We start from the raw sequence: 22,159 nt of genomic DNA on the forward strand, positions 1-22,159 counted from the left end.
ATTCAATCATCATTTAAAGAAGCGCTGGTACCCTGAACATGTTGAGAATATGTTTGAGATTTGAAATGTCAGATCCAGCTCACACCCAGAGCAGAACAGACGGCACAGATATTTATAGCGTTTCACACAGTATTCCTGCAACAGAGTTTATATCAGCAGCACACGTGTGCATCTCTCAGAGAAACACCAATCCATCAAAACATCTGACACGCCACCCTAATCATTACTGTGACCTTTCTGAACCCACTGAAATGCAATCCATCAACAGAGATTGTGTGTTTCACCTCTCATATTGTGCTCTCGTGAAACATAATTCATGTGTCTGACACACGGGATGGACTCCCTTCAACACGCTCCTATCACACACCACTGTAAGACTGAGACTGAACTCCTCAGCACAGTACGCTGTAGATGTATGAGCACGCTTTGACTACAGATACGATGCCACCACCATCCTGCACTTAGGTAAGAGTCACAATATCGCAGAAACAGAAATACACTCAGGATTTCTGAACAGAAGATCACACGACACATTTCTTCAGACAACAGATTGCTCTTACATAAACAGCAGATGCACAGAGAGACACAGATGATATAATAATCACAACACTTAATACATGGTCATCATGACAACATCCACACAGGCATGATCTTTGCTTCATCTGGGATTTGACATGAGTGACACTGATATGAGTGTTCAGACGAAAATGAAAAGTCATCCTTTTTCACCCCAAAGAAGATATTCCCAAGAATGTCGATCATCAAACAACACTCAACTGAACCCCACTGACGTCCATTACATGAACACATTTCTCAAAATATACATTTACAAGCAAATCTACAAAGCCAAACACTGATGATCTGAGTTTAGTCATGAGCATATCATGAGATTTTATTCTCTGCCACAAGCAGCATTTGCAGATTCAGCCGCTGTTTAACATTCGCTGAAAAAAGGTGAAAGATTCAAGCAATTAAAACATTTGAGGGTAAGGATTCACGTCTATATTTTATAACTTATATGAGCCAATGAAAAATAAAAAAAGTCATTTCTTTCTTCGGTGTGATAACAGACACTGGCGGTGGACAAATGATAGCAGTTGGATTATTTGGCCGTAAGTGTATTTTTGGGTGGATGGATGAACGAATGGTTTTGCCTGTGTAGGTTTAGTGAAAGTTGTTGTGCGTTCTGCTCAGGATGTCGGTGAATTCCTCTGATTTGCTCATGTGACATTATTTCTGAATAAACAGCGGGATGATGCTGAAGCAATCGGGCTTTGACCGAAGCCGTTTTTGTTTGCGCCATGACGAAAGGCTTTGTGAATATATCCCGCGCTGAGCAAAGTGGTTCCCGTGTGCCGCCTGATCACAAACTCTCCTCTAGTTCGTCAGAAACAGTTGCCATGGAAACCAGGTTCACGGTTGAAGCGGTTTAGAGTTTGAAGCTTCACGACGATGGCGCTCTGGAGCTGACTCAGGAACAGTGGTTTCAGTCACCGACACTGAAGAGCTTCAGCACGAGCCGGCTCTTGATCAAGAATGAAAGGTGTTGATGACAGAAGTGTGTGTGTGAGGACGCTCCATCGTCAGGGAAACAATTGGCCATATGTCACCTCTCCATCGTCAAGACGTCTGAACGCCTCTATGAAGCCAAATGTCGGCCAGAAAGAGAAAGAAGTACACAAGTGACATTGTGTGACATTCAGCTGCTTCTCTCACTTCTTCTCCTCCAGCGTGTAGTATACATGAACTGAACTGACTTCACTTCAATCTGTCCATCACAAGCCCGTCCATACAAAGCCTTCCCTTCAGTACTCATTCTCACCGAGTTTCATCAGCTTATCACGGAAGCAAAAGCGATTTTTGATCAAAAAAAGGCTTTAGGTGGATTCTGATCTGATAATAAGACACAAGAGTCTCTCTGTCCATCACAAGGCTGTACAGTTTTTTAGACAAACCAGTGAAAATAATAAAAAATATGTTTAAGTACAGTCAATGTCATCCGCAATCTTCTGTAGTGAAACTTAAAGCTTGACCCAAAACAGAAATTCATGTCTTCGTGAAACATTTATGGATATGCACATGCTTATCAGGACTGTAATCATGGAAAAACTCAGATAACTAGCCAGCCCTGAGCTGGATCTGCCGTAAAGCTGACCTGTGATTGACTGGCAAACAGGCTTGATCTTAAATCAGACAAGAGAGAGAGAAGGTCCATGTTCTTACCAAACAATCCAAGCGTCCATCTGCATCCATTCGCAGAAGTGTCTTCAGTCCAGAAGAAAGCTGCCGTTAACCGTGACAGAGTCAGTGTGTGTGGAGGCTGTCGGGTGAGAGGGGTCAGAGGTCGGTGGACTCGGGTGGGCTTCACTTCAGCCACTAATGTGAGAGGAGCCGCATGAACGCCAGCGGCACACATCTCTCCGCCCGCGCGCCTTTACGTCTTTACCTCAAACAACAAACTCCAACAAAGTGTCTGAGCAATTCTCACACCAAGGTGAGAAAAGTTGGTTTGTCCGAACCCTGAGCAACAGACCAGATTCAGCACGAGATCATCTTCACGTGTCCTTCTGATGGAATGCTTTGAGCTATCAACTGTCCAACACCTGTCAAACAGACACACAAATCCCCTCAGAAGCCTAATCCCCGTCTGGAGGATTTAAGAAGCTTAAACACAGCACAGAGACACAGAGACTTGATTTCGGTTCATCTGTTATTACGAGAATCAAAAAGGCAATGTTTCCTGAGCAAAGCCTTTCATGAGGCACATCTAACGTCTGTATAAATCTAACACCAGAAGTGTTTTATTTACATTGATTCCTCACATATGATCTGGACTGGCGACGGTTATAGTGAATCAGGTCATTGGGACTCATGACGCTCCTATAGGATGATTTCAGGAGCACACGTGCAGTTTGACGAGGAGAGACACTTTCTTTCATTTGACTTCAACTCTGATTGTTCTATATGAACAGAATGTGCTGACGAGCAGTGATGTGTGTTAATGATGACACTAATGTCCACAGCTCATGCTGGACATCATCACAGACTAGAGATGGCAAACTCAGGCACAAACTCTGGTAGAACACACAGAACAGTTGTTGACTCATTCATATATAATACTCTGACGAGGGAGACGTCAGGTCTGCAGGTGAATGATGTCAATCATTTTCATCAATTCATAGTGATATGTTGAATGTTGAACTGTAATCATTTGTGTGGAGGCTGGGAGTGTCTCTTACGCACGCACTCACGCACGCACGCACACGGACACACGGAGAGGGATTTTTCCTGTGGTCTCAGGATAACTCATTAGTTTTCAGCTAGACCCACTTTCCTAATGACTGAAAATCCCTTTTGCTCTTGTGTCCTCTCTCAAGTGTGCACTATACCAGAAGAAGAGTTTTAGTGTGTTTGCTTGTGTCCTAAATTAGACATCAATGTGTCTGAATAATGGCTGTATGGAAGACACCGGAGCATATTTAACTGTGTGTTTAAATTAAATATACAGTAGGAGTCAAAACCAGATTGTGTTCAGTATGTTTGAATATACAGTTTTTCTCGATTGCTTAAACACATTTCTTGAAATTATGCCTGGTATTCTCAAAACAGTGAACACAATTCCATAACATCTCACCCAATTCCCCAAACATCCTATTGTCAGGTCAAAATGAAGCTCTCTTCTCAAAACCATTCAACCTAGCTGAAAAACCACCCTTTTCCCACAAGCCCTCAAATCACCCACACTGAACACAGTCTTGGACACGGCTGAGATCCATTCAAAACACTGTTACTAAACCTCTTATCGGGATTCAAGAATCATTTGACAGCTTAGTGTTTACTAGAATATACAACACAAAAGATAATGAATGAGCTTTAGGAAAAATTATAACATTACACAACTGTAAAGTAGATGAAGACCGAAGACCAATATGAAGTGGTCATGCAACACAATACGGTCCACAACTGCACAAAGAACATTTACATTCAGGCATTTAGCAGATGCTTTTATCCAAAGCCACTTCCGGAGAAGATGAAGGAAACAATACAGTGAAGCCATTCGTCAGTAGGAGGCAATGTAAAAAATATGGCATCCTCTGCACCTTTGGCCCAATTTAGTCCAAGTATTCAGAATTTTCTGCACAAATACAGGACGGGTAAGAAAGGGTGTAGACGTGCTACAGTTTACTGCATACAGAACAGTGACATGTCTCTGGTATAAAGTGTGTAGTGTCACTATACTGTATGTTTCCTGTAGTACTGTAGTATAAAGCCCTGTAGATGATTCTAGCATGAGCTGTTGATATGATCCTGAGATGCTGATTGGTGTGTCATCAGTTTGTTTACTGATGGATAAATGTGTGCTACTCGACTTTACGTCTCCACACTTCAGTTCATTATATTGTGTGTTTGTGTTTTCTGAATGAGAACATGGTCAAACCTTTGCTAAATGTGTGTGGGGTTTGTACAAGTTGGTGTATTGTTCTGAGAATGTGTTTATAGTTGTCAGAAAATGGTGAATTGTTTCATCAATTGTGTGTTAGCAATGGAGAAAAACTGTAATAGACTCTCTCTCTCTCTCTCTCAGGTCTTTATAGTTTATTTCAGCTGCTAACAAGCATTGTTCAATACTGAAGCCACATCTTCAAAACTCTTCACACATTCAGCAAAACAGACGTCTGTGCAGACCAAACTGTCAATCATTTTTCATTGCTTTCAGACAAAATGCATTCAGTGACCACATTTTTCAAAATTCACAAACACTTTCGTCATTCATAGTCCACAACCTGCAAAACACTATGAATTTACAGCACGTTTTTCAATCGCTAACACACTGCTTTCAAAATGCTTAAAAACACTTTTAAAACAGAATGATGACAAATGCGTTGTATTTCTGCAGTCATTATTTTACGTACAGTATAGACAATTTTAGCTGAAATCCTACTCCTGTGATCTGCTTTAGTCTCATGACCATGATTTACTGTATTTATAAAGGGGATGTTAGGAAATATGGATCAAAGAAGAGTGGTTCAGAGAGGGAGAGCGCATGAGACCAAGAGCCATCGTGATCTCTGATGAGATTATTGATCATGTAGTAAATGATGATCTCTCTTTGAGAGAGGCGGTCTAAGGGTGCAACCCAATCTGCCGCGTTCAACAGTGGCATCAACAGTAGGAATGTTGTGACAGAACAACAGGCGAGACAAGCATCCTTTAATGATACTGTAACTGAATTAGACATTCCAGACGGTATTTTCCACGATGGCCAGAGAAGACATCAGATTGATGAGAACTTGTGGCCAAATGCAAGAGAGAGGGACGACTAGATCCCTCACTGTACTTTTGTTGATGTGTTGAATTCATTTTTATTCTTTTTTTTTTGATCATCATTGCAGCCCTGGAACGTTTTTCCTCTTTTTTTTCACCTTTGTATACTGTAACTTTCAAAGATGAAGTACTACTGTATAAACAAAGAAAACTTACTGTACGCATATGTCACAAGACTGATTAAATTCTGTAGTACATTCATTAAAGTGAAAATGAGTTATTCTATTTGAAAGACTGATTTATGAGAAAAATAATTCAGCATTTACTAATAAAGTTCATCATTTCTGTAATGCTCCTTGTTGTTAGTGTTTTTTAGGTCAGTATGTTATGAATGAAATGTGTGTTTTCTGAATGAGAATTGTTGTCAGTGTTATGTTGGAATGATCTTATTTTGAGACATGTATGAAGTGTTTTGTGGGTCGGAGTGAGTTCTGGAGGTGAGATGAAGTGTTTGGCCGACAGTCATGTTGCTCATGCAGACTGTGTGAAGAGTTTTGAAGATGTGGCTTCAGTATTGAACAATGCTTGTTAGCAGCTGAAAAAAACTGTAAAGAGTGCAGTGTAAAGGCAGTGATTTCTCTATATAGCGTTAAAGTCATGGATGCAGGTACATAATTGATGCCAGTAACACACTCAGAATGTATATAATGAGACTACATGTGTACTTGAGAATGACAGTGAACAGGAATCTTGTCAAGGTGTAAGTATGACATTATCCAGCAGGGGTGCAATGAGCACGCTGACAGATCTGTTGGGCCACACAGGAACTCATCCTAGAAAACCTAGAGTTATATAAATACACAGCTTCTTACAAAAGAAATATCTACCGACTACCCACAGATTTTTCTCTATATACACATTTGTCTCTGCTAATATGTATTTTCTGTAAAGCTGCTTTGCGCGTTGTGAAAAAATGTCACAAAAATGTAAAAAGTCGTATAGAAATCCATTTGAATTGAATATCATGTATTCATTCTATGAAAAGAAGAGTATGGAGCAACATGAAATGGGGTTAAATATACAATACATCAGCTATGTTGAAAATAATTTGCCTGTGACAATAATTATTATAGATTTAACAGTCAATAATCAAATTCATGCTGAAGCCACATTCTAAATGCATACAGTAGTAATGACTTGTTGAAATAATGAACTTTCATTTTAATTGTGTTCTGGTTCTTTCCAAAACAAGCAGCCCTGTCTAATTGTGTGTCAGATGAAAGTGACACACACACGCGCACACACGCACGCACGCACACACAGGAAAGAGTTGTGTGGGATCAGAAGCGTGTGCAGAGGGCAGGAGACTGAACAGATGGCAGCGCACAGGAAAGGATTCAATGCCCTGCTGGTAAACCTTCCCCGGGTGATGGTTTGGGAGGGATGACAGCTCAAACGCTCCTGTGAACTGCTCTCATTCAGTGTGACTGCATTTCTTCTGCTCATAAAGATCATGGAAATCAATGAAGACGACGAAAGAAATGTGGCACTGTTACGTATAGTCCTACTCCTTTATCTGACACACCTGCTTCAGGTGTTGGAGTCTCGACTGAAGAGCTGATGGGTTGAATCCGGGTTGTCAGATGAGGGACACTTATCAAATTTACAGGACGAGAGGTCTTTCAGGACTGAAGAGAGAACCGTGACTGTAACTCTTAGACTAACACAGATCTCTACAGTCTGAAGAACACGAGAAGTATGAGAAGTATGTCATATTCGTCAAGATCTCAGTCAGTCTGGTCTAGTATAGCCTTAGAGAGAAGCGTAAGTGTGAACAGACAGGGACGAATACACTATTTGATGAGTAAACACAGAGAAAACATGTAGTGTGTCCATCTCAAGAGACGTTCAGACGGTGTTAAAGCTCAGCGCTTCAGTCGCTGGTGTCTCTGAATAACACTTCAGATGTGGCAGATTACAGGTGGAAAAATGCTCAAACATATCCTAAAAGTGATCATGTCAGCTTTGATCTATACAACACTATTTTCACGTTCTACACGGTGAGAACACAGTCCTTGAACAACATTTCTGTCAGCTCATCAATGTTTTTGGCTGAAACAGACAGAGATCATGAGATGATTCACACATGAACATCACACACATACACCGTACTGATAAACACAACAACACAGCTTCCAATCAAAACATTCATCTCTTACTACATGGTCATCATTCCAAAATACAAAAAGTGGCTTTTGTCAAAAAGAAATGTCTTTATAGAAGTTGCTGCACTCCGTGGTCATGTGATATCTTTAAAAACAACCCAATTATGACCAACACTTAAAGCAGACATCAACTGTACCGTGCCACTAAAATCCCTTCACTACGGAGCCCCTCCTCCCCAGAGAGTCGGCAGTCTTTAGAGATCCATGATTGGCTCTTTTGACGGGACTTCTTCTGCTTTGCTTCTTGTGCATCAGAGGTCCGTTTCAGAAAGGAGGTTTAGTGAAAACTCGGAGTGTATTACTGTAACCTGGTTTACTCTGGGCTTTCCGGTATGTCAAACCCGAGAGAGCGGGGTAACTCAAGCCCGTTTCTAAAGGAGAGGTCACTTCTACTCGGAGTCAGTAACCATAGTAACGTACTCTGTGAACCTAACCTGGTCGGGAGCAGGTTTTCTTTGGTAAACCCAGAGTTTCTTTCCATCTCCTCCCCCTTTTAAAGCGCAAGTGGTGTACCTCCATTCATTCATTCATTCATTCACGCATTTTGATCACACAGAGAGCGTCTCAGTGACTTATATGCCATATGTGCTTTTATAGAGGATTCATGAAGAGGCTGCATTCATTCATTCATAGGGCTGTACTTTGATTTCGGGAGAGCAATTTAGGACCCGAGTGGAATTTTGTCATTTCCTTGTGCATTTTTATTACAACTGTACCACTTTTCTTTACAGTGAATTACATATATCAAAATATATCTCATCCATCCTTACATCAATAACATCAGCCACCGTACGTGTCTTACATCAGAGCAGATTCTTTCCCTTACATGTTCTCACAAATGCTAGTTTTCTATGGAGGATAAGAAACGACTTAATAAAGAAATGAATAAATACAGACAAATGCAGTGATGAAGGTAATAAAGAATTCTTTTAGATGTGCAGCCATTCCTACCCAAAACTGCTCTGAGCAGGGTTCCAACCCAAGACCAACGATCAGTCTGACTTTGACACCAGAGTCTGACGGACTAACAAGTGTCCCACACACCATGACGTCTTTCACTCATCGCTACAGCACTGATGCGGAGTGAGAACATGAGCATCGTTTGATTATTTCTCTTGTTTCATTCATTACTGATTCATTTGTTTGTTTCTTGGTAGATTTATCTATTTGTTAATTGTTAAATCAGTAAATCCACTGTGTGCAGAGCGGAAAGTGTGCCTCGCTCTCTAGCGCTTTCTGCCGCCATGTTGCTTTCTTTGGTGCCGTTGCCATGGCGAATTGATCATTGATCATGGCTTGTGTAGTCGTGGTGCAAGCGCTTGACTCAAGGTAAGTCTACCCAGAGTTGATAGAACGAACTCAAATCAGCTGTTCTGAAACCACAAACTCAAAGTTTCACATCTCAGAGTTCACATTTGAAGTCACTGTGTTTGTTTGTCTGACATCATTCAACACAGCTCTTTAGACACTGTTGTCATTAATGAGCATTTCCAGAATACACAGATGTCATGTCACATGTATGGTAAAGATGCACTGCATTTCTCTCAATAGCAGCGGCAGCTGGATGAATGAGGTTTGCTCATCAATCATCTTCTGATCCTCCATGTTCACTTTAATACATGTGTGTGAAAGGTTAGATGTTTCTGCTCACTCTCTGCACATGCGTGATTCAGACTCAAGTGTTATTTTCTTTGTTTTCTTTGTTAATGCTGTCGGAAAGCAATAGTAAAATATCAACATGACATTGCCAATCCAAAAACAAGAATTTTATAAAGAAAAGTTTGATAAAAAGTCCTTAAACAAGATGACTGTGGAAGGAATGTGCTGGAGGAGTGAATCTCCCACAATGCATTGCAAGCTCACACTCATTTCTGACTTCATTCTGATATGTAACGCTGCGAGCGATGATACTTTTGAAGATGAAAATGAATGAAACCACCCAACGTTCGCTCTATAGATTTGAATTGAGGAAAGAGTAAATCAGATTGACTGTAATAAAGCCGCTTGATAAAGCTATAAACACACTGGATTGAACGAGAGACACTGCTGTTTTAATAAAGATAAAAAGATGATGATGATAGTGAGAGCAGCAGCACGTGTGACTGAAGTGAATGAACTGTCAATCAAACATACATCATCATCATCATCACAGCATGAAGTCATGGAGTGATGAGACGTCACATCTACTGCGAGCTCTTTCGTCTCCAGACATTTGACGCAAATGGAAGAAGAGCGGTTTTCATCCTGGCCACAGGAATACAAATGTCAGATGTCTGTCGTTCGTAGTTTTCAGTAGCCAGACTATAGACAAGAACTGCAGAACGCTTGTGCTAAAGCAACTCAAGACAGACTGGACATGACCTTTAACATGACTGACAGAAACACACGTCTGATGAACATGAACGGCTGTAGACATCACACTTTACTGATCAAACAACTTTACTCTCTGTGACCCATCCAGAAACACGATCATCTATCATCACTTGTGTTTATTTCAGACTCGCTGTAGTTCACACGCCGATCTGTCAAACACACCACCCGTGATATGAATGATTCAATGACATGACTGACGACACATAAACATGCATGTACAGTCTGATCCCTTGACTTCCACCCATGTGAGTCTGTCGAGCTCTCAGACGTGCCTCAGAAAAGCAGAGGGATTGTGGGTAAACAGACCGGACACGCTCAGAAATCGTATTAAACACGAAGCAAAGCTCTGGCATGTCAGACTGACACTCTTATAAATGATTCTTCATTGTTAAACACCTTTCTGTTATTATAGATGTCCTTCATAACCAATCTAACAAATCAATGTCCAGAAGAAAAATCACAGATGACAGGGACCGCTTTCATTTCTCAGTCAGTCTTTTCTCTACGACATGAAGAAGATTAAACCGAGAGCAAGTAGAAATGTCTTGAGTCTCAGATCTGTCTCTCCTGAGGAAAATCTGACAGATGTTTGAGAAGAGATGTCAACAGTGACCACGTTTACACGGACGTCGGTAATGGAATTATTCGCCTTATTCTGAGAAAGCTAATATTACGATGAAGCTGTTTACATTAAGAACATAGTTGGATTAATGGCATCCGTCATTACGTCCCTAAGCGACGCCGTTCAACTTTCCCTCCATCATTCCATGTATCAACAAACAGTTGGTCTTCGCCATGGTACCACATACTTCATTTCTTTTCTAGAATTGTTGGCATCTTTCTTGTTTCCCGTTCGGACCAAAAATGTGCTTACTTGCTTGAAGCCATGTTGTTTGCTGTAAAACGAAACGGCTGTCCACTGCTGTGCGTGCGTGTAACCTGTCGCAAAGTTCCTACGCGCCGCTAATAGTGCGATTAAGGTGTGTACATGTCTATACCGCACTTCCATAATGCCACTAAAACAGGAGTACTCCACCCGTCTTAATTCCATTTGTGTTCACTACCATTATGAGTTTAGACGGATTAAGCGAATCAAAAACCTCTGTTGACATGCTCCATTCTCAATCAGAGTATTGTTTAATCGTGTTAATATCGGATTATTCTTGTCCATGTAAACCTGGTCACTGTGTCAAACTGAGCTCAGATCTGTCAAGTCTGCAATCAAAAGTCAATATCATCAATATCAACTCAAACATTTCTCATCAAATCTAGATGATTTTATAACCGCTTACATTCAAAGTGACTTTAGGAGTTGAAAGGAGCATGTGAAGTTTATACTGTAATCACGTCATGTAACGATGACTGGAGCATGATGAAAGATGACATCACTTCTTTAATCTAACACATTCCACTGGACTACATGGGGAAAGTCATTTTCTTAGGAATAAAATAGTGCGTCTGTAAACGCCGTGTGGTGTAAAGGACAGGCACAGCCAGAAATAAAACAAGAGATGAGAATATAGAGAAAGAATCCCTCGAGAAGAACGAGACGTCCAAGAAAACTCCTACCCAACAACCCCCACCATTATTCTTTGTGTTCTGCAATGAAATGTAAGACAGCTTACCTTTGTCTGGACTGAGACTCCTGATATTGCTCAAATCCTCCATAATTCACCCAGAGAACGCTCCATGTGCTAGCGAGAGCTGGAGAGATGTGTGAGAACAATCCCATGAGCACCTCTTCCACAGGAGAACCACTGAACGCATCTCATTCTCAAGAGCAGAAAGCAAAGCACCTGATCCTGTTTCTCATGTCATTCTTTTCTTAGCCTCTCTCTCTGTCTGTCTCGTGTGTGTGTGTGCTGTGGAGAGTATGAGGAGATCTGGCCACGTGTGTGTGTGTGTGCGTGTGCGTGTGTGTGTGTGTGTGTGTGAGGCTGCTTCAGTGCTTCGGCGTGGCGGGATGCGGCTGAGGAAAAGGAGCTCAACGGACGGCCAGAGAACTGAAGTCACACACGTGAGTGAATGAACGAGAGACAAAGAGAAAGAGCAGCGTGAGTGAGGTGATGGGGATTTCTCTCATCTCATGTTTTATTCAGCGCTGCTCAGCGAGCGCGTCTCTTCAGGACAGAAAGCTTTAGGAGACATGGAGGTGAAGGAAGATTCAGTCGTTATTTCCTCGCTGGAACAAAGACACGCGACTCTCTCGAGCACATCTCTAACATCACTCCATACAAATCTGCTTTCTCCAAACCACACACTGTGACGCAAAACACACCTCCAAGAGACTGAACTAACAATAAACAATACTTTTACATAAACACCATCAACTGTATCATAACATTAACTACTATATATTGTTGATTACAAGTTCATGTTATTTATATGGATGTCCACATATTCATGATTTTGTGTTAGATTTTTCTTTTTTATCTTCACAGGCATGATACCTATGGAAGGTAATTCCTGACAAATTTAAATAAATACATTTAATGATGAAAAGAAAATTGAACACCAGATTAACAATTTCATTATACATAACTGCGCGCACAATATGTGCCAACATGAAAAATAAAATGCAACTATTTTATTTTCATTTTTGCAGTGACAATGCGCTGTTCCTGTCACATTGAAGAAGAAAACGCAATTGGTGATTTGACATTTTATTTTCACTAAAATCTCGAGGCAAGACTGCCAATCTTTAAATGAAAAGGCAAATGTGAAAAAGAAATCGCAAATACATTTTTACCAAGGTTTTTATTAATGCTCGCGCAAAAATAGTAACGCAATACAAATATCTTACACTCTTTTATAGGGAAGGTTTTGTAGTTATAATCATAAGAGCACTAAATGATTTCAAGTGAGCATTGTGACACAGTAATGCTTGAACTGCATCTGAAGTGTAATTTGCTTAATATAACCCTTATACATACTTCTGTCGCATCTATCAATCCATTCTAACTGCCAACTCATCACATACTCAAGCTTGGTCAGCAAACCTCTCTTTAATTCATTTATTTACATTTGGCAGGAATTACCTTCCATAGATAACTATGAACTGTTGTTGTGTTCAAAAGTATGAAGAAAATTCTCCACGAATTAAGGAAACGAAACAACAACAACAACAGGGTTTATAACAGGCAGTAAATAATGCAAAGTCATTTTTGGGTGGACTACACCTTCAAGGAAATGAAAGAGAACTACATACAAGATATCAAAAGTCTTGAGGTTGAGTTCCTTCAGGAGCTGATAATGCTGAACACACAATAGAGATCAAACTCACTGTGCCATACATGAGCCACCAATAACAAATCACTTCTAGGTTTTTTTTGTTGCATAATGCATCTGATTTGAGCGGAGAACACAGTAAAACGCTGCCAGCCGTTTGTCTTCCTCGCAAAAGATGCAGGCAAATTGACAGTTAATGCTATTTTCTGTCATTGGTAAAGTGCTTCGGAACATTCATCTCGTTTTAGGAGACATTTATTGCATCAGATGTCAGATCCATTTCTCTTAAGTGTCAGAAGTTTGAAGAAATGAAATTCTGTGTCCGTGGAGTTCTGTCTGTGTTCTGCTCAATTAAAGCAACACTATATATCTCATCTGCCGTTACGATGGGTGCGTGTGTGGCTTATATCGTGCTTTTATTGTGTGATTTCACTGTGTTAAGAGAAAGAAACGTTTCCATTACGAGCACATGCTGTCTCTGCACCCTGAACATCGATGTTTTAACTAGTCATGCAGGTAAGCCGTGTGCCACGCTTATATTACACGTCTGGATTTAACATATAACTCGTCTTGCTATGAAGATTAATTCAGGCTAGTATTAAAGTTCCTTCTGTAGGGATCTCCATTCAAACCACAGAAATCTGCTTCAACAGCAAACACATTTCACAGACAGCTTTTGCTCTGCCATGACAAGCAATGAAAGAGTGTGGAAGAAACATCTGTGATGCTTCTGTGAGGTGTGAAGCTATTACACAAGAATACAGAGAGGAAAGAAGCGCCACGTTTCTGCAGTCGTTGACATGAAGCTGGAACGCTTGAGCGCTTGAAGTCAACGGATGGAAATGAAAGGCCGGGAGAAGCTCGCGAGCGCTCTGTGGTTCTCTCCGCTCCGCCTGTGGGAATCACCCCACACTCGAGAGAAAGTGGGTCAGAAGAGACCGACAGCAGGAACACAACACACCTCAACATTTCATCCAAAAGCACCGCAGTGAAACACGTCGTATGAAAAAACACAATCAGACACAAACAACCGTACAGCCAAGTGTTTGAGTGTCAGTGTGAATCAATGTAAAACAGACTCCAGTCGAGGGGTTAACAGCCTGGGCTACACATAGAGAAGAGATGAAGGAACGTGTGAAGAACACATGAAAACAGATCAACCTTAAATCTTAAGATCAACATCACATTCATGTCTTATGTACAAATACATTTGATGGTTTGCTCTGACTTCACATGCACGCACACACACACACACTCACACACGCACGCACGCACGCACGCACGCACGCACACACTCGCTTTGGTTGACTATCCCCGTGGGGACAGTCCATAGGCGTAATGTTTTTATACTGTACAAACTGTATATTCTATCCCCTATCCCTAAACCTATCCCTAAACCTAAAGATCATAGAACACTTTTTGCATTTTTAGATTTGTAAAAAATATTGTTCTGTACAATTTATTAGCTTTTTTGCCCCTGGGGACCTCAATTTTGGTCCCCACGGTGACACGAGTCCCCATGTGTTGGTGTGCATTCAGGTTTAGGTCCCCACCGGGATATACAAACATGAACACACACACACACACGCGCACACACACACACACACACACTTGTTGGGTTCCCGTGTGTTATGGGGACATTCCATAGACACAATGGTTTTTATACTGTACAAACTGTATCTCATATTCCCTCCCCCTAACCCTAACAATCACACACAACTGTCTGCTCTTTTACATTTTCACAAAAGTTCATTCTGTATGATTTATAAGCTTGTTTCCTCATGAGGACCAAAAAATGTCCCCACAAGGACAAGGGTTTTGGATATTGCCATCTTTGTGGGGACATTTTGTCCCCATACCGTAGGGTTTACCCTTCCCACACACACACATGCATGCACGCACGCACGCACGCACACACACACACACACAGGCACACACACACACGCACGCACGCTAAGGCTTTGCTCTTTTAGATTTTCAAAAAAGTTCATTCTGTATGATTTATAAGCTTGTGTTATGACCTGGAGAAAGTTTATGCATTATGCTATAGTGTGTTGTTTGTGTTTTGCATTCTCTTGTTCGTGTGTGTAGACACGTCACTAGTCCAGATGGGCGTGGTCTCTACTAACCACTTGGAGATGGTCATTGGTCCTACGCTTTGTGCCCTTTGTATATAAGGACCGCCCCAAACACTCATTCGAGGCCTTGGGTTCCTTGTGTGCCATTGAGCTCTTGTGCCTTTTGCTGATGGTTCTGTTTGGTTCATTCTATTTGTTGTGATCTCATGATTCTTGTGACTATTGTTGGGATAGACTTATTCTTCCTATGCTTATTCACTGCTACCTAAAAGGAAACACTTGTAGCCGAGAGAGTTAAAATCTGATTATGTGAGTATGTGTGCTGTGAATTTAGTAACTTAATTCCAGTATCTGTGGTATGTCTGAACATGGTATTGTGAATACGGAGATTTGGACTTCATGTTATTTTAAGTACACTCTCATACATTGTAAATACCTTTTACATATTTCACCAAGTTTCTGGAGGTAGGGGGTTAGACGCCATTTTGATTTACAGTTTTACTTTGTTTATCCTCAGGCAGACAGATAAGATACCTTGTATTTTGTTTTCTATTATTTATTCTCCTAGGTTATTTAGTACTCTAAAATAAGACTGCTTTTGTTTATTATGTTGGCCTTGTCTGCCCCTGAAGAGAATCCCACATTGTACCAATAAACTTGGTTTACTGAAACTTTGGGTTGCAAGTGTGGTATCTTTTTTTTGTCTGTTTCGGCTTACCCCTAGAGGTCTTAACAGCTTGTTTCCTCATGGGGACCAAAAATGTCCCCACAAGGACAAGGGTATTGGATATTGCCATCTTTTATGGGTTTACCCTTCCCACACACACACACACACACACACACACTCATGCATGCACGCACACACACACGCACACACACGCACGCACACACGCACGCACGCACGCACACACACACTCATGCACACACAGAAACACACGCACAGGCTTTGGTTGACTATCCCCGTGGGGACAGTCCATAGGCGTAATGTTTTTATACTGTACAAACTGTATATTCTATCCCCTACCCCTAACCCAACCCCTAAACCTAAAGATCATAGAACACTTTTTGCATTTTTAGATTTGTAAAAAATATTGTTCTGTACAATTTATTAGCTTTTTTGCCCCTGGGGACCTCAATTTTGGTCCCCACGGTGACACGAGTCCCCATGTGTTGGTGTGTATTCAGGTTTAGGTCCCCACCGGGATATACAAACATGAACGCTCACACACACACGCACACTCACGCACGCACACTCACGCACACACACTCACGCACACACACACACACACACACACACACACACAAACCAGCAGCAGCATTTGTTTGCACACCGCACACAGTTTTACTCTCATCAACATTTGTCAAACAACTAGGTCAGTCATTCCTGTTTCACACAAACCACCCATAATTGGAACTCACGGGAAGACCAGGAACCAGGCAATTACCTCACACACACACACATGACATTACAACAGGAGATAATATATGAAGAGCACAGATTTCAGAACGCTGAGGAATAAAATGAATGAGAACAGAGGTCAAACACACACACACACACACACACACACACACACACACACACACACACACACACACACACACACACACACACACACACGCGACTCCCCTGTGCACACACAGGTGTGAGAAATCAACACCCAAACAGACACTTCTGAGATCCAAACAACAAAACAACACTCTTGTAGAGGTGACTGAGAACTGAGCTTTATCTCTTATATGTCTTACGATATATTGACGTGGTGAATTGATGGTATTTACTGTAATTGATGATGTTTACTACATTAACATGTGTTTTGGTAAACACACGTGTGGTCATCTGAAAGATATTTCTGGATGTGACATGATGAGGACAAACTTCTTCTCATAGAATAACGTGTAGAGATGAATCAGTCTGATGAATGTGTGTTCTGAAAATGAAAGAGGTCATGTGACTGAACACCATTGTCTGTGTCTATCGAATTTGAACTCATATAAGGTTTTGTTCAAATGTCTGGTTTCAGTTGAAGGTTTGTCACATCACATGTACAGTATGAATGTGAACATTAAACAATGACACGTCTGCTCACCAGAATCAATGCAAAACATGAGTGAAATTCATTTGCACTTTAAGTTGACATGACATTAAAAACTGACCACATTTACTGAAAAAATCTTTCTCATCTAAAGAGCATCAATTCAAGGTAATACAGTTTGTCTCATAAGATTTGATCAAATCCTTTCTTTTCAGTCAATCCTCCTCCGATCACATCTGAATGTTTAGTGTTCATCATCCAATTTCTAGTGGAATTAAAGGTGCTGTGTGTCATTTTCTGGTGGATCTATTGACAGAAATGCAATATAATATACACAACTATGTGTTCACAGGTGTATACAGACCTTACATTTACATTTATGCATTTGGCAGACATTTTTATCCAAAGCCACTTACATTGCATTGTACTATACATTTGTGTTTCTGACTATGTGCAATCCCCTGGGATCAAACCCATGACCTTGGCATTGCCAGTGCCATGCTCTGACCACATAATGAAGCGTTATGTTTTTATTATCTATGACTGAGATATTTCTATTAGCATTCACCGCAGGTCGCCTTACATGGAATTCATGGGGTTGTTTCTACGGTAATCCTAAATGGACAAACTGCTCTACAGAACGTGTTTCCTGAAAAAACTATCTCCTTCTGCAAAGAAGCGAAAACATGACGACAGGGTAGAACAATAACCTTGACTACTAAAGATAGTTTCGCAAAGAGCTGCCAGATCTGACTCCTTTAATAACCACACCAATAAATACAGAATCGCTCGATGACATGACCAGCAACATGGGAACTATTTTCTCTAATATATTAGAAGCTGTCGCACCTATGAAGTCAAAAAAGATTAATGAGAAAAACATGGCACCATGGTACAATAGCACCACTCGCGCCCTTAAAAGAGAAACACGTAAACTGGAGCGCAAATGGAAACAAACCCAATTAGAGGTCTTTAAAATTGTGTGGAAAGAGAGTGCAAACTGTTATAAAAAGGCACTAAAAGCAGCAAAGGCTGAGCACCTCCATAACCTCATAGAAACTAACAAAACAATCCAAGGTTTTTATTTAGTACAGTTGCTAAACTAACAAATAAACAGACTTCACCTGACCTGGGTATTCCGCCGCACCTTGGTAGCAATGATTTCATGAATTTTTTTACAGAGAAAATTGAAAACATACGAGACAAAATAGTAAAAACTCAACCTCCAAGTCTGTCCTATAAATTAGTACCAACCATCGCCCCAAAAGAAAGGCTACAGTGTTTTTCACCTATAAAACAGGAAGATTTAATTAAACTTATTGCAACATCTAAACCTACAACTTGCTTATTAGACCCCATACCAACTAAATTATTAAAAGAGTTATTACCCGTTGCAATTGAGCCCATTTATAACATTATCAACTCGTCAATTAATCTAGGCCATGTCCCAGGACCCTTTAAACTGGCCGTCATTAAGCCTCTTATCAAGAAACCAAACTTAGACCCCAATGAACTAGGAAACTATAGACCGATTTCAAATCTCCCTTACCTGTCTAAAATACTAGAAAAAGTAGTGTCCACTCAGTTGTGCTCTTTCTTACAAAATTGTCACGGTCCTGCCTTCTTGCTTATGAATTTCTAGTCGTGTGGCAGGATCGGGACAGATCCCTTGGGTTATATGTGAGAAGGCCATGAGATGTTTATGTTTTTGACATCTCGTGTGTTTTCTCGTGTCTTGTCATTGGCCCCGCCCCTCTCGTTTCTTGTATTGCTTCCCTGCCGTGTCTAATGTTTCCCACCTGCCCTGCGTAATTATCCCTCGTTTGTCTCTCCTTTATAATGCCCTCTTGTTTCATTGTCTTGTTGCTCGTGGATTACGTTGTATGTACTGTGTATGTACCGTTTACCTGTACCTTGTGCTTGTGCTTGTGCTTGTGCTTGTGCTTTTGCTCGTGCTCCCGTTCCTTGCCTTGTCCATGGATTGTTTGTGTTGTGAGTTACCCTGTTGTGTTTTCAGACGTTTGGTCATGTTTTTAGTTTAGTTCTGCTGTTCATGTTTTACGTTTGCCCCCACGTGGGAAGTCTTTTGTTTGTATTCTTAGTTTTGTTATCCCCATCGTGGGTGTTTTGTTTGTGCAGTGTTTTGTTAAAAGAATAAAGTATTATTTTGTTAACCCCTTCATCCCCGCTGCCTGCAATTGGGTTCTTCCCACCACGAGCCGTGACACAAAATAATGACATACACGAAAAATTTCAGTCAGGCTTTAGACCGCATCATAGTACTGAAACTGCGCTCATTAAAATTACAAACGACCTGCTTATAGCATCAGATAAAGGTAACATCTCACTCCTAGTCCTGCTCGACCTTAGTGCTGCGTTCGATACTGTAGACCATAAAATACTTCTAGATCGCTTACACAATTACACCGGTATTCAGGGACAGGCACTACAATGGTTCAGATCTTACTTATCAGACAGACATCAATTTGTCCATTTAAATGGGGAATCATCAAATCTAACGCAAGTAAATTATGGATTACCTCAGGGATCAGTTTTAGGACCCTTGCTATTCTCCATATACAGTACATGCTGCCCCTTGGAAACATTATTAGAAAACATGGAATTAGCTTCCACTGTTATGCAGATGATACTCAGCTATATATCTCATCAAGACCAGATGATTCCTTCCAGCTATCCAAATTGGCAGAGTGCATCGAAGATATAAAACATTGGATGACTACTAATTTCCTTCTTTATTGCACCAAAAACACGTAAACAGAATATTTCGGATTATAACCTGCAAATTGAAGGCTGCACTGTTACTCCAACAAATACAGTTAAAGACAGAGGTGGAAAGTAACCAATTACATTTACTCGCGTTACTGTATTGAGTAGGTTTTTTGTGTACTTGTACTTTTTTAAGTGGCTTTTAAAATCTGTAATTTTACTTGTACTTAAGTATGATTTGTGTGATGTATTGTACTTCATTATATTTAAACTCACATCCGTTACTGAGTAAAAAAAGGACAACATGGCAAGGAAAAAAACGTGACCGGAAATTACTGAATGATGGGCGCGAGAGTTTTTACGTCAATACCAGAAGAGCGATGGAGACGGTTGTGCACATGTCCTCAAGGTGAAACCCCATCGAACTCTGACTGCTGAAGACAATGAAGTAAACCCTATTTAAGCAACCATTTCAGCTTCAAGACAGGATTATGGACACTGTGCAAACTAGCATCTTATAAAATGTGCAAGAATGTAGAGGTAAAGATAAATCATATTTGTACAAATAATGCTCGTACCCTTGTTGCATTGGTAACTTATAAGAAGTTTGGACAGTTTAGTAAAAGTCAAAACAACATTGGTTAGTGTTTAATCCCGTTTTGTAGACGCATGGTTCAATAATGTGTCCAGACCACATTTACGCAGTGTGTATGGAACCGAACTGAACAACTTTAATGACATATTTAAACGTGCATCATATGTCTCTCTCTTCTGTAAGCCTGGGGGGAAAAAATCACATGAAAATATGCTTGCTATTTCATGTGTTTTGAAAAGCCTCACCAGCCCTGCCGTAAAAAGGACCGTGTTACCAGATTATATTGTTGAAAAGAACAGCAAAAAATGACAAACCCAAAATAAACCTACACATCGACACATTTAAAAGGCAAAAAACCACTACGCGCAACTGTTCACTTTATTAACTATATAATGTATCTGCAGCTTCATAAGAAAATGCTAAACAACAAATGCGAAGCTCTTAAAATATGTAAACATGGCAACACCGCGAGAGCGCGCTGTTAAGCTCTGAACATAAACAAAACACAGCGTCTCTGTTTGTGTTTTAGTTCAAATTGCCTCACTTAACCAGCCTTTGGCCGAACACAGCAGATACGTATCAAACGGATTAAACTCTTGGGATTCATGTTTCTTGTTAACTGCGATCAACAGCAAAAATGTTGCCATGGTAACGATCGGGTTACAACTGTCAATCATTACATTTACATTTACTCTCATTCCGTACAAACGTGGAACCATTTATATGTGGTTTCACTACTGAAACTTAGCAGTGTGTGCCATTGATTATTTATTAAGAAAATAAGCCTTACAATCTTTTTTAAGGCTTAATTTTGCTTCTGAAGAAAATGTATATTGATTTAAGAATTGTTTTTGTTAATATTTCTGTGATATTTCTGCAAAACAAGGCAAACATTTATTTGTTGCAGTGCACTTGTACCCTGTTTTAATATATAAAATTAGGCACTATGATGACTATTGTTGGTGTTGCACAAAACAGGAGAGGTCCCCCCCACTTTTAAAAAGTAACGAAGTAACTTTTACTTTGAGTAAATTTTAAACAAGCTACTTTTACTTGAGTAGATTTTTTGACTGGCAATTTTACTTGTACTCAAGTACAGTTTCATCAAAGTAGTAGTACTTGTATTTGAGTATAATTGTTTTTACTTTTTCCACCTCTGGTTAAAGACCTAGGCGTTATATTAGACAGCAACCTGTCACTTAGAAATCACATCTCAAATGTCACAAAAACAGCCTTCTTCCACCTTAGAAATGTTGCCAAATTGCGAAATATTTTATGTGTGGCTGATGCAGAGAAGCTTATTCATGCATTTGTGACCTCAAGACATGACTACTGTAATGCACTTCTTAGTGGTTGTTCTGCATCATCAATAAACAAACTACAGTTAGTTCAGAATGCAGCTGCCAGAGTTCTAACCAGGTCCAGAAAAAACGATCACATAACCCCAATGTTATCAACCCTTCACTGGTTACCCATTAAGTGTCGTATTGACTTTAAAGTTCTTTTAATTACTTATAAAGCCTTAAACGGTTTAGCCCCTACCTACATAACAGAGCGTCTACCAAACTACAACCCATCACGCTCTCTAAGATCTCAAAACTCCAGACTTTTGATAACACCTAGAATAACTAAATC

At 40.4% G+C, this 22,159-nt stretch overlaps 1 protein-coding gene across 8 annotated transcripts in view; it reads right to left on the reverse strand.

The window, feature by feature from the left end:
- Positions 1-22,159, reverse strand: part of plch2a (phospholipase C, eta 2a) — an 80,462-nt gene that overhangs the window by 20,626 nt on the left and 37,677 nt on the right. The window contains exon 1 of one of the 8 annotated variants that reach the window (XM_057326842.1): positions 11,489-11,865. The exons of the other annotated variants lie outside the window; for them this stretch is intronic. Within the exon in view, the coding sequence (XP_057182825.1) occupies positions 11,489-11,531 (43 nt within the window). The 5' untranslated portion in view covers positions 11,532-11,865. Of the gene's footprint in view, positions 1-11,488; positions 11,866-22,159 lie in introns of those variants that run through there. 8 annotated transcript variants of the gene reach the window in all.

This window comes from Triplophysa rosa, unplaced genomic scaffold, assembly GCF_024868665.1.
Source record: "Triplophysa rosa unplaced genomic scaffold, Trosa_1v2 scaffold139_ERROPOS793776, whole genome shotgun sequence".
NCBI lineage: Eukaryota > Metazoa > Chordata > Actinopteri > Cypriniformes > Nemacheilidae > Triplophysa > Triplophysa rosa.